The sequence below is a fragment of the Mytilus edulis genome, chromosome 14, assembly GCF_963676685.1.
Source record: "Mytilus edulis chromosome 14, xbMytEdul2.2, whole genome shotgun sequence".
In the NCBI taxonomy this organism is placed as follows: Eukaryota; Metazoa; Mollusca; class Bivalvia; order Mytilida; family Mytilidae; genus Mytilus; species Mytilus edulis.
This window is the reverse complement of record NC_092357.1, coordinates 2,187,911-2,202,145: the sequence shown is the minus strand read 5'-3', so window position 1 is coordinate 2,202,145 and position 14,235 is coordinate 2,187,911. Positions and strand designations below refer to the sequence as shown.

Genomic DNA, 14,235 nt, shown 5'->3' with positions numbered 1-14,235 from the left:
TTTTTCTTTTTTAGCCACGGTATTGTCAGTCTATGTTTCTTTTTTATCCATGGTATTGTCAGTTTATTTTATTTTTTAGAAATGATATTCATTTTGTCAGTTAATTTTTATTTTTTAGCCATGGTATTGTCAGTTTATTTTTAGCCATGGTATTGTCAATTTATTTTAGCCATGGTATTGTCAGTTTATTTTTATTTTTTAGCCATGGTATTGACAGTCTATGTTTCTTTTTTAGCCATGGTATTGTCAGTTTATTTTTATTTTTTAGAAATGGTATTGTCAGTTTATTTTTATTTTTTAGCCATGGTATTGTCAGTTTATTTTTAGCCATGGTATTATCAGTTTATTTTTATTTTTTAGACATGGTATTGTCATTTTATTTTTTAGCCTTGGTGTTGTCAGTTTCTTTTTTAGCCATGGTATTGTCAGGTTTTTTTTATTTCTTAGCCATGGTATTGTCAGTTTCTTTTTTAGCCATGGTATTGTCAGTTTATCTTTATTTTTAGCCATGGTATTGTCAGTTTGTTTCAATTTTTTAGCCATGGTTTTGTCAGGGTTTTTTTTCGACTAATGATTTGAATATTCCTTTCGTATCTTAAGCCTTTCTTTTATAGACTTCAACTAGAAGACAACTTTATGACATTATGTAGATATTAAAAAAAACCCATCATGTTTAAATACTGTGTTACACTTCCATATGCATACAGAACAAAACAGAAATTAAAAAAAAAAACCTTATCATTGTTACATCCGACAATTTGTTGTTTTGTATTTATTTTACGTATTTATTTTTTGTCTTGCAATATTTTTGTATTTGTATTAAGTATGCTTATCACTATTCATTTGTTTGTAGCTCTTTAAAGCTTACTGTTCGCTGTGAGCCAATATCCGGTAACCATTCGGCTTGCATGTTTAACCCCGCCATATTCTGTATGTATGTATTTGTCTCAAGTCAGGAATCTGTTATTCAGTGGTTGTCGTTTGTTTATGTTTTTCATTATTGTTTTTCGTTCATTTTTTGTACATTAATTATGCCGTTTGTTTTCTCGTTTGCAATTTTTTACATTGTCATGTCGGGGCCTTTTAGAGCTGACTATGTGGTATGGACTTTGCTCATTGTTGACCTAGAGTTGTTAATTTCTCTATCATGTTGGTCTCTTCTGGGAAGAAGTCTCAGTGTCAATCATACCACATCTTCATTTTTTTATATTTTACAGGTAATGGTATTCTTTTACAAATTGTGACTTCGATGGAGACTTGTCTCATTATCACTTATACCACATGTTTCTATATCTATGATATGAAATAAATTTTCATTCTACTGTACATCAATACGAATGCTTTCAATTATGACAGTTGTGACACTAATAGGTTTTTCATTTTTGCAGCTTGTGAAAGGTGAACATATTAATGTTGGTAAGTACAAATATATGTGATTCCATTATTTTCCAAAACATGTAGTACTATGAACGTGGAAACTGATTGTCTATACAATGAAGAGGTATTTTTCAAATATGCATGTGTTCTATTTCATAGTGTTCCAAGTTCTAAAAACAAATGTATAAAAGAAGTTGAATAGGTCAAATGTTATACACTCTGAAATAGTAAACGTACAGCAAGTAAGTGCAGTAGGGTCAGACATTAATGCAACGTTCTGTGTTTGCGAAAAACGTCAGATTTACAATGATAAAACAATCATAAATATTTTCTGAATTGATTTTCCCTCACGATGTTTTTCGATTGCATCAATTAGCAAAAGCAAACGCTATTTTCCAGTATGTTGCTTAACAAATGACCTCTTTGTGATATATCTGCTGGTATTTTTACGATTATATAAATGAAAATGCTAACTAATTCTATAACATAAAAATTAAGGTAAATATGTGTCCTTTGCATCAATAGGAATTCAAAATAGTTGCATCAAGTCAGTTTCCATTTATATTGTTATCGGATATGAAGTAGAAACACAAATAACACCTCGCATGATATAAGTATTGTATTTCACCAAATAAGAACGATACATGATGTATATTTCTTCATTAAATTGCATATTTTTTTGTAATATTCTAATTGTCATTTGAATTATGTTGCAAACATTTCCCTACATTTTAACAACGCAGACATGGGACATGAGAATTGGGATCTGGTACCTACAGCAGAACACATTGATAGATTGGCTCCATTAGTAGGAAAGAACTCCCTCCCGTTCCTTATCGAACTTGGATTGGACTTTCATACCTGGGAACAGATCAGCCACAGACAAAATGAAAGAGATTTGGTTCGACTGAATCAGGATATCTTAGAAGAATGGAGATTTAAGTTTTGTAGGATGCACAATTTAAAACCAACATTAAGAAAAATCGCACGTGCATTCAGTAACATTGGCAAAAATATAAAACTCGTTGAAAACACATTATCAGATTTATTTTAACATTTAAGTATTTGAATTAAGAATGATTTTCTCTTGTACGCATCTAAAAAACGCTAATTCGTTTTTGAGACAGACTTAAAACCAATGTAAGAAAATTTAGTGATATATTTCAGCAAAAAGCAAATATTCAATTTGTTTAAATCAATTTTCAACTTACCCACTTAAGTGGAGTTAATACAAACGGTATTTTTTAATGAATGAAAGTATTAGAAATTGCGTGTTTTACTTCTAGCAAGAAAACAAGTTCGGTGGCACCATGTTTTCCTTTTTAATTTCTCAACGTTTACTTTAGTTAGTTATCATTGGTACCAATATTATAATTTGATACGCCAGACGCGCGTTTCGTCTACATAACAATCATCAGTGACACTCAGTTCGAAATAGTTTCTTTAAAAACATTTTTTCATCTTTATTTCAAAATTCTTTTTAACAGATTTCTTTTTTATTAACATAAACGTTTTTTTTTTATATAAATAATTGTATAGACTTCCTTTTTTTTAGTTGGCCTCGTTTATTATTTTGTTCTGCTTATTTTGTGATATTGTGTTCGTCTTGTACACATACTTTTTATTATCTTTTATACTTTTGAAATACTTACTTACTTGTTTACTTATCATCATTGATATTATATCGTGAATGTAAATTTAATAGTAAATTAAAGTGAATTATAGTCACTATTATTTCACTGGTCATGTGATTTGCGAATCAATGCGTCCTAGAAACCATTAAGTGGATAATACTGATACTAAACGTCAAAAAGTTCAAAATCAAACGCACATTATCGGTGTTAACGCAGAGGAAAACGTTCAAGTCAACTTGATTTTAATTACAAAAAATGTCATGTAATAAGCATGCAGATTTGAGACGAAAGTACTACCACTTTTTTTTTTGCAAAGATATTTGTGCATTCAGTCGTGGTTTTTTTTCATCCTTACCTATGCGAAGTAACTCTATACTAATTTATCAAGGCAAGCTTTGAAACATTAACACAAGACATCCGTATTTGATTTTGATTATTAGTTGTGGTTTTTTTTCTGCTAATCAATAGAATCGTGGAAAATGATAGAAACAATAAATCAGCAATGTAAAGGTGTTTTTATTGCAAAGGAATATATAATGTTGTGTACAATTTAGTTTTTATATTTTGCCTTGTATTTTGTTAGTTAATTTGTCAATTATTTGTTCTCGTGTAGTAGCTCTTGTTTTCATTCTTGAGTGTTAGATCCGTATATTTTTTTATTTATCTTCCTATATATAACCTCTAAGTTTGTTACGGATATGTATGTTTTACCAGGCAGCAAACAATCCATGTATTGTGTTTTAAGGTTCATATGTATATAAATTTATTTTTTCTGGAATATTTTTGACACTGGGGAAAGTTCTAAAAGAAATATAGATTGCTGGTCTCAAGCTTGTGACATCAATATGCTAATGTTCAAATGAAGTATCATAAAATGTTGAATTTGAAGGAATCATACTCCTAGCAGAGTCAACTGATCCCTCAGTTATTTCGGAATATTCATTTTCTCAAGCGTCTTCATGTGCGTACTTATTATCTGCACAGACTCATAAAACTATTGAATATTGTTTCAGATAAGTTGCGATGACAAACTGTTGCAATAGTATGTTCAGGTCTAACACTACTAGTATATAGGCATAATTTATAAATGAAGATAATTAAACAGATATATACATAAAAAAGTTTCATTTTTAACTACAAGGCTGCATTAAAATCTGTTGTGAGTTTTCAATGGAGTTTTCGTGACAAGAAAAGAGCTGATGGACTATGATAACGGAACACAGATATATACTGAGGGAAATGATCCTGGTATTTCTTCTTTTTGTAGGTTTGATGTGTAAATAGTTAGCATAGGAACCAGGCTTACAATTTGATACGCCAGACACGCCTTTCGTCTACATTAGACTCATCAGTAACGCTCACATCAAAATAGTTAGAAAGCCGACAAATAAAAATTTTAAAATAAAACATGTCAACATGTAAAACATATTGCTTTGATTGCAACATACCTCATGATGTTGTAGCAGACCCAATGATAAGGTTTTGATCAATTTATTTAGACTGGTTTTCTTTTCTTTTTTGTTGATTCTGTCGAAATATTAAGAAATATAAACCATTTCATATAGAATTATATTATTTACTTATTATATAAATATAGCTTTTATTAATATCATATATATCTAATTGCTTTATAATAAACATTTTGAAATAAATGTTGGTGTTTCTTCGAATGCAAGTTTTTGGTTATTCATAATTTGTTAAATAGATGTGGGCCGCCCAGCAGTGATAAACGGATAAAAGCAATACAAAAGGAGGAAAGTGGAGATATCCTTGGTTTTCGTTTTGAAAGATGTAACTACTACATCGGAATCTCTTTAGCTTGTTGTGTTGTTTCAAAGTTGTATAAATATTGAGATAATCTATCCTAACGTTAATGTTTATGCAATGATGGTTATTAAAAGAGCAATACTTGGCTGGCACATATTGTCTTCAATTGTAAACACATTATTGCATTATGATTTATGGACCACCCTTTAATGAGTATATATGTCTTCTTATAGCTTTTAAAGATGATAAAAAAACGGGATTATCTTAAATATCTACGAGCAACAATGTACTGCCAATAAAAGCTCTAATCAGAAATAACTAAAACAGTAAAAAGATAAATCCAAAAAAAATAGAGTTTCTCGCCCCTAAATTGGTAATTTTAAGAATCGTTTTCAGTTTTTCGTTATTATCTTGAATATTATAATAGATTGAGATACAATATAAACAGCAAATGTTCAGCAAAGTAAGATCTACAAATCAGTCATTGTTTTTACAATTTTGAGGTAAAAATTTCTTTCTTTAGTATTTGAAAACATTGCATGAGATTATATGATAGTATTCGTCACTGATGTCAACTGAGTCGCAAAAGTGACAAAACTTATCAGATCTTGGTTTAGTGTGCCCCCTTCTCGTCTGGTGTTCTCGGTCAATTGTTTTACAACTGTCATTTAGGTCCTCTATGAAGCTTGTTATGCAGTACATATTTGCCAATTAATGTACGCTAAATCATGTAGAGCAAAACTTAGTTTTTCAATAGGCATTCAAAAAGAAAGACAACAGATACCAGAGAGGTTCGAACTCACAAGTTGAAAACAAACTGACAATCCCAAGTCTAGAAAAAGAAGGACCAGCAGACAAACACAAGTACACGAAACACAACATAGAAAAATGAACCCCATCAAAATCAGGGGGATCACATAGATGATGCTATTTATCTCTGAGTTGGGTTTTTGTTGTCTGCGTTTTCATTATTAGTACTTATTTTTTATTACAATTATTATTTTTGTTATCATCTAGTATATGGACCATAATTCCTTCTTCTATCTTATCTTTTTGACAAATAGCTCAGAAAATATTTTATATATGACTGGGTTTTTTTTTTTGCTTTCCATCGTAACATAAGAACAATAATGCTCGGCATATTTTTTATGGTTGTTCATAGAAATCGAAGTTATGTAAATTGTTTGGCTCTATTCGTTATTCTTTCTTTTTCCACTGGCATTTTAAATGTTATGTTCTCTATATAGATGATGTTCTTACACTAAATAATTCAAAATTTTGGGACTATGTGGAACGCATCTATCCCATCAAACTAAAGATAAAGGATACTACAGATACAATTAAAGTATGCCTCATATCTTGACTTACATCTAGAAATTGACAATGAGGGTCGATTGAAAACAAAAGAGATGATTTCAGCTTTCCAATTGTGAACTTTCCATTTCTAAGTAGCACCATTCCAGCAGCACCAGCATACGGGGTATAGATCTCCCAATTGATTCGATATTCCCATGGTTGCATTTCCTATCTTTATTTTCTTGATAGAGGGTTGCTGCTAACAAGGAAGTTATTAAACCAAGAGTTCCAACTGGTGAAGTTGAAATCATCCCTTCGTAAATTTTACGGACGCCATCACGAGTTGGTTGACCGTTATGAAATTACCGTTTAACAACTGATATCGGATATGTTCCTTGCGTCGTAACTACAATCCCCTTCCCTATCATGAATGTGACCTACCGAATTATACTATTTACCGGATTTGTATCACATAAGCAACACGACGAGTGCCACATGTGGAGCAGGATATGTTTTCCCTTCCTGAGCACCTGATATCACCCCTAGTTTTTGGTGGGGTTCGTGTTGTTTATTCTTTAGTTTTCTATGGTGTGTCATGTGTCCTATTGTTTGTCTGTTTGTCTTTTTCATTTTTTAGCCATGGCGTTGTCAGTTTATTTTCGATAAATGAGTTTGACTGTCCCTTTGGTATCTTTCGTTCCTTTTTTTTACCAATGTATTGTAGATTTTGATCAGAGTTTACTTTAACTTACACAGTATACCAATGTTTAAATCTCAGATACAACTTAAAGTCGCTGACCCAAACATCAGGGTGAATCGATTCAACGATCCATGGACAAACTGCCATGTCAATGAAAAACCGCTCAACATTTCAGCATCCGGGACTAAGACAAGACGACTCGTGTATCATATACATATCTTTGAACAAGGACACAAGACATAAGTGAGTAAATACACAGAAACATCAGATCAATTAATCACTTGGAGATAGTAGCAGTATTTATTTTACTTGTTTAGAGAACGTTAATATTGTTTCTTAAATACTTTAATTATCAAAAGATAAAGAACTGTTTCTACTGTGGATCCTTACACTGAAAACATAGCTCTTGCTGTCGAACGATATATGTAAAAAAAAATGAGGTATGGTTGCTGTCGAACGATTTATGTAAAAAAAAATGTGGTATGGTTGCCAATGCAAACACTTTCGACAAGAGACCAAATGACACAGAAATTAATAATTATAGGTCACCGTATGGCCTTCAACAATGAGCAAAGCTCATATCGCATTGTCAGATAGATAAAAGGCCTGGTAATGACAAATGTAAAGCACGTCAAACGAGAAAACTAACGGTCTTATGTATGTATAAAAATGAAAGAAAAACCAACATCTATTCAATTAATCACTTGGAGATAGTGTTTTGAGTTTTGTTTGGTTTAGTTTGGTCAATATCATGACAAAAATTAATTATGTCGAAGACTTAGTAGCTTCGATAGTATCCCCTATTTTCAAATGCATTAACTGATGGTGTCCAGCTATGAATAACCGCAAAAAGGTGCCCCCTAGGGATGAATTAGGCGTTACATACCAACCAAGTAATCAATTATTATACTGTGGATTCATTTATTTTCGTGGGTATCAATTTTCGTGGAATAGGAAAAACTTACACGTTCCTAAATATTTGAATTAATGGTTTCACCGAAGGGTGCTTGCCAGCCTATACAGATGAAGTCATTACATGAACATCTCATTTCGTTTCCTTCTGTACCTACAAAATCGACGAATCCAACGAATAATGATGAATCAACAGTATTGTGAAAACCAAAACGTCTTTGCAGAGTCGATATTAAATAAATACATTAGCATTCTCGATAACACATACAATTTCCTAATATGAAATCCGACGTTTAATAACAATGACAATAATATTTGTTGGATACCAATACTTGTTATTATATAAACGGTTTTCCCGTTTGAATGTTTTTACACTAGTAATTTTTGAGCCCATTAAAAGCTTGTTGTTCGGTGTGAGCCAAGGCTCCGTGATGAAGGCCGTACATTGACATTGTAATGGTTTACTCTTTTTTTAAATTGTTATTTGGATGGAGAGTTGTCTCATTGGCACTCACACCACATCTTCCTATATCTATATATTATAAAGTACAGCTTGATACACATGTAAAAAGTAAAATCACAAAAATACTGAACTTAGAGAAAAATCAATTCGGAAAGTCCATAATCACATGGCAAAATCAAATAAAAAAACGCATCAAAAACGAAATCAGTCATAGCTTATTTAGAAATTTGTAAAAAAAAAAAATTTCAGATAATTCGTATCCATCCAATATAAGAATGGAAATACTTTGACTTCATTAACAATCAACATAAGATTCATCAACACGATTGTTCTTAAAACCTTTAAGTATCAATCATATATACAGCAAGCAGGATTAGTATTATAGCATACATAATTATAAAAAAAAATATGATTATAAGATTCCTTAATTGGATAAAGGTGAACTGTGCATCGAATTAAGTTGCAAACAAATAATGTAAATGTATCGTCAAATATCAACAAGCATATCGACAACATTCAGCATGGACCGTGGTAAACTAGTATTGTAAAGGATGCATTAAGGCTACACAATATTGGAATTTTATGTTCATGCAATATAATATAACATAAGCAAAAGACATTCAAAGCGATTTAAGGTAAGACATTGCTAACATTCATTCTATACAAATTACTATTATTTTCATCAATAATTATTACTATAAGAATAAATGTTGGTTTACATTTCCCTTTAACAATATAGATTCGTTATTTACTATTATCTATTGACAAAATTTACAAATAATACAAGATGGTCTTGGTGTAGAATGTCTACAAATATACAAAATGGTCTTGGTGAAGAGTGTCTAGGTGTAGATAGTCTTGGTGTAGAGTGTCTAGGTGTAGATGGTCTTGGTGTTGAGTGTCTAGGTGTAGATGGTCTTGGTGTAGAGTGTATAGGTGTAGATGGTCTTGGTCTTGAGTGTCTAGGTGTAGATGGTCTTGGTGTAGAGTGTCTAGGTGAAGATGGTCTTTGTGTAGAGTGTCTAGGTGTAGATGGTCTTAGTGTTGAGTGTCTAGGTGAAGATGGTCTTGGTGTAGAGTGTCCAGGTGTAGATAGTCTTGGTGTTGAGTGTCTAGGTGTAGATGGTCTTGGTGTTGAGTGTCTAGGTGAAGATAGTCTTGGTGTAGAGTGTCTAGGTGTATATGGTCTTGGTCTTGAGTGTCTAGGTGTAGATGGTCTTGGTGTTGAGTGTCTAGGTGAAGATAGTCTTGGTGTAGAGTGTCTAGGTGTAGATGGTCTTGGTGTTGAGTGTAGGTGAAGATAGTCTTGGTGTAGAGTGTCTAGGTGTATATGGTATTGGTGTTGAGTGTCTAGGTGTAGATGGTCTTGGTGTTGAGTGTCTAGGTGTATATGGTCTTGGTCTTGAGTGTCTAGGTGTAGATGATCTTGGTGTTGAGTGTCTAGGTGAAGATGGTCTTGGTGAAGAGTGTCTAGGTGAAGATGGTCTTGGTGTAGAGTGTCTAGGTGTAGATGGTCTTGGTGTTGAGTGTCTAGGTGAAGATAGTCTTGGTGTAGAGTGTCTAGGTGTATATGGTCTTGGTGTTGAGTGTCTAGGTGAAGATAGTCTTGGTGTAGAGTGTCTAGGTGTATATGGTCTTGGTGTTGAGTGTCTAGGTGTAGATGGTCTTGGTGTTGAGTGTCTAGATGTATATGGTCTTGGTCTTGAGTGTCTAGGTGTAGATGGTCTTGGTGTTGAGTGTCTAGGTGAAGATAGTCTTGGTGTAGAGTGTCTAGGTGTAGATGGTTTTGGTGTTGAGTGTCTAGGTGAAGATAGTCTTGGTGTAGAGTGTCTAGGTGTATATGGTCTTGGTGTTGAGTGTCTAGGTGTAGATGGTCTTGGTGTTGAGTGTCTAGGTGTTGAGTGTCTAGGTGTAGATAGTCTTGTTGTAGAGTGTCTAGGTGTATATGGTCTTGGTGTTGAGTGTCTAGGTGAAGATAGTCTTGGTGTAGAGTGTCTAGGTGTATATGGTCTTGGTCTTGAGTGTCTAGGTGTAGATGGTCTTGGTGTTGAGTGTCTAGGTGAAGATAGTCTTGGTGGAGAGTGTCTAGGTGTAGATGGTCTTGGTGTTGAGTGTCTAGGTGAAGATAGTCTTGGTGAAGAGTGTCTAGGTGTATATGGTCTTGGTGTTGAGTGTCTAGGTGTAGATGGTCTTGGTGTTGAGTGTCTAGGTGTTGAGTGTCTAGGTGTAGATAGTCTTGGTGAAGAGTGTCTAGGTGTTGAGTGTCTAGGTGTAGATAGTCTTAGTGTAGAGTGTCTAGGTGCTGAAGTTCTATATCTTTTTAGTACAAAACAGTTTTCCTCATTATTGTCTTCGTGCTATTAATTTTTCATTTGATCAGAATCGGGTTTAATGACTCCGGTCATCATGTGTATAAAAAAATGAAAATTGAAATGGGAATATGTTAAATAGACAACAACCCGACCACAGAGCAGATAACAGCCGATGGTCACCAATTGACCTTTAATACAGCGATAAAATGTGGGTATTCCTTGAGCCTTGGTATAAGAGTTGTCAATTCGTTTGATGTGTTTTATCATTTGATTCTGCCATTTGATAAGAGACTTTCCGTTTTGAGTTTTCCTCGGAGTTAATTTTATTTTTAGTGATATTACAAAAAAATATATATAAATGAGTGCTAAATAAAGGCGACAGAACATCCAAACTCATAAATCGAAATTTAACTGGCAACGCTATGGTTAAAAATGAAAAAGACAAACAGACAAATAATAGTACACAAGAAACAACATAGAAAACTAATGACAGAGCAATACTAATCCCACCAAAATTGGTGGTGGTCTCTGTGGCTCTGGTAGGGAGAGCAGATCCTGCTCCGTATGTGGCACCCGTCGATTTGCTCATGTTATTACAAATCAGGTAAATAGTCTATACCAATAGGTCCCATTCGTAAAAAGTGAAAGGGATTGTAGTTACAAAATAATGAACATATCTGATATTATTTGTGAAACGATAATTCCATAGCATTCAACCAACTCGTGATGGCGTCCGTAAAATTTACGAAGGCATTTTTTTAACTGCATAATTTGGAACTCTTGGTTTAATAGTTATCAAAGGTACCAGGATGATAATCAAATACGTCAGACGCGCGTGTCGTCTACAAAAGACTCATCAGTGACGCTCAGATCAAAATAGTTCAAAAGCCAAACAAGTACAAAGTTGAAAAGCATTGAGGACCCACAATTCCAAAAAGTTGTGCAAAATACGGCTTAGGGAAACTATTCCTGGGATGAGAAAATCTTTAGTTTTTCGAACAATTCAAAGTTTTGTAACAGAAAATTTATGAAAATGACCATATAATCAATATTCATGTCAACAACAAAGTGCTGACTACTAGGCTGGTGATACCCTCGGGGACAAAACGTTCGCCAGTAGTGGCATCGACCCAGTGGTGTTAGTAGTTATCAAAGTTATCAGGATTATAATTGAATACGACAGACGCGCGTTTTGTTTAGGTTAACAGCTTCCTTGTAAGCAGCAACCCTCTATCAAGGAAACCATGATAGGAAATACAAGCCTTGGAATATCGTATCAATTTGGAGATATATACCCCGTATGCAGGAGCTGCTGTCATGTTTCTACATACAAATGTTTTGTTTCAAAAAGATATCAGGCATACTTAGCTGTATCATTTGTATCCTTTATCTCTAGTTAGATGGGATAGAAGCGTTCAAAACGGTCACCAAATTTTGAATTATTTAGCGAGATATTCTAACAACAGTAACTATCAAATCCCTAAATTGGTACGGACATTTTATTTTGTCTAGCTAAACCTAATACTACGATATTCTTACAACAGATACTATTATATCCCTGCCTCGGTACGGACATTTTCTTATGTAGAAAATGCTAGATTAAGCCTGGTTTTTTTTTTGTCTAGCATAACCTCATACTTGTCACTCGAAATTCAGTATTTTTGTGATTTTACTATTCACTACTACTTTCATTACTGATATGAAACAATGTAAGTAGGCTGACTCGTTACTCCCTTCCAAAGCTTTTGTATTACAGATACCGTTGTGATTGGTACATGTACACATCAAATATGCAAAAATATGTATGATATAAATGTGGACTACCTTGTTCACCTCGTATCAAATAGTTCTATGCAGACATATTACCTATCAATTACCCCGTCCTGATTAAGTGATAACCTAGTATTAAGATTAAACTCATCATAGATACCAGAATTGAAATATTATTCAATTACGATATAACTTGAATGGTATGATCTTTCACAAAATTTAGAATTCGTTTAACTAATTTGATTATAGCGTAATACTATTTATGAATTTTAATGTTGCTTAACTATGAAACTAAACGTTTTTTTTTGTGTTTTTTTATTTCCAATTATTTCCTTACATTATCATAGAGTATTTCCGAAATTTAAACTTCAGAAATGCTGTAAAACTGTTTACTCGGGTAGCGGTATTAAACATTTGTGGATTCGAAAATATTCTAAAGAACTTCTAGATAAATTTAAATATCGTTCTTTTTCTGAAATAAGTTCTGTCAAAACTTTTGATTTTTCAAGCCTGTATACCACCATTCCCATGTATGAAATTGAAAATATAGCCTGAAAGAAATAATCCACAATTGTGCCTTTATGGTAGCATATGCTATAAATTTATTCCTTTGGATAAGCCAAATTTTGTTAAAAGTGAACAAAAGGGTAAAACATGCTAAACAGAGGGACAAGTGATCAGTATGTTGGAGTTTCTTATCGACAACATATTTGTTGAATTTGGAGGTAGAATTTTTTAACAAATTGTTGGTATTTCTATAGGAACTAACTTCGCGCCTCTCTTTGCCGACCTCGCCTTATTTTATTATATGAAACGGAGTTCCTTCAGACACTCACAAACAAGAAGATCAAAGAAGCCAGATTATTTAAATTCACTCTCAGATATTTTGATGATGTTCTTACCATTACAATCCGAACTTTTCTGATTGGGTTCCATTAATATATCCCCCAGAACTAGAAATTAAAGAAACAACAGACTAAGTTTCGACCGCCTCATTGTTAGACTTATACCTCGAATTTGAAATACACAGTCATCTCAGTACCAGAATATATGACAAACGAAACGATACGATTTTAAATTTGAAATTATCAATTTCCCCCACCTTAGTAGCAATAATCTTACTTCACCTGTTGTTGGGATATAAATTTCCCAACTTATTCGATATTCAAGAGCTTGCAGCTCCTACTCAGACTTCGTAAAACGTCATCAGTGTCTGAGCAGAATGTTGATGAACTAGGGGTATGTCAAAGAACGTCTTGTCCTTTTTCTAAAAAGGTTCTTCGGAAGGTACCAAGACCTTCTTTATCATCTAAGCAACATGTTATATTATTCTATTATTTGTCTTTGTTCTATTATTAATATCATTTTTACTGTTTTCTATGATATCATTTAACGTGGCTCGGTACTTATACATCCCTTCAGTGGGTTTGGATTATCTTTCATTTTAACTGGTGTTGTTTGTATGTTTGTGTTTCTTTGGTTCATATTACGCGACTATGTGCTTTTAAAGATCCCGCCAATGTGTTATTGTTCTTTTATATGTCATTATGTTAATTTTTGTTATAGAGTTGTAAATACTTTGAACGACATTTAGTACTCGCGTCGGGATATTAACCATATGTTGATTCTTAAAAAATTCTAAACTTCTGCAAAAGTTTAAATCTCGGTCTGTTTCTGCAGTAACTTCTAACATATCTTTTATTGTTTAACCCTGCATACCACCATTCCCCATGTGAAATTATAACTGCTTTGAAAAAACATTGATCGGCAAAATCATTTTAAATTTCTTCATATGTGAAGTTTACATTTTATGACGTCAAACCCGCTAAGCAATGCATGAGTTTTTTTTAAATTTGATAGATGCTTTTGGGCTTTTTTGTTAAATATTTATTTGTTTTTTTATTCTAACACAGTGGTGACTGCTGTACCGATATTTTGACTATTTAACCTAGTATGTCTCTTTTGTTTACGCATCGTTGTAAACATAATGGAATATGATACAAC

At 33.1% G+C, this 14,235-nt stretch overlaps 1 protein-coding gene across 1 annotated transcript; it reads left to right on the top strand.

Annotated features, from left to right (window-relative positions):
- The first annotated feature begins 8,952 nt into the window (after nt 1–8,952).
- LOC139503370 (spidroin-1-like) lies at nt 8,953–10,513 on the top strand. Its single transcript, XM_071293141.1, has 2 exons — nt 8,953–9,439; nt 9,504–10,513. Exons 1-2 carry the CDS (start codon nt 8,953–8,955, stop codon nt 10,511–10,513), a joined length of 1,497 nt encoding a protein of 498 aa, XP_071149242.1.
- The last annotated feature ends 3,722 nt before the right edge of the window (nt 10,514–14,235 follow it).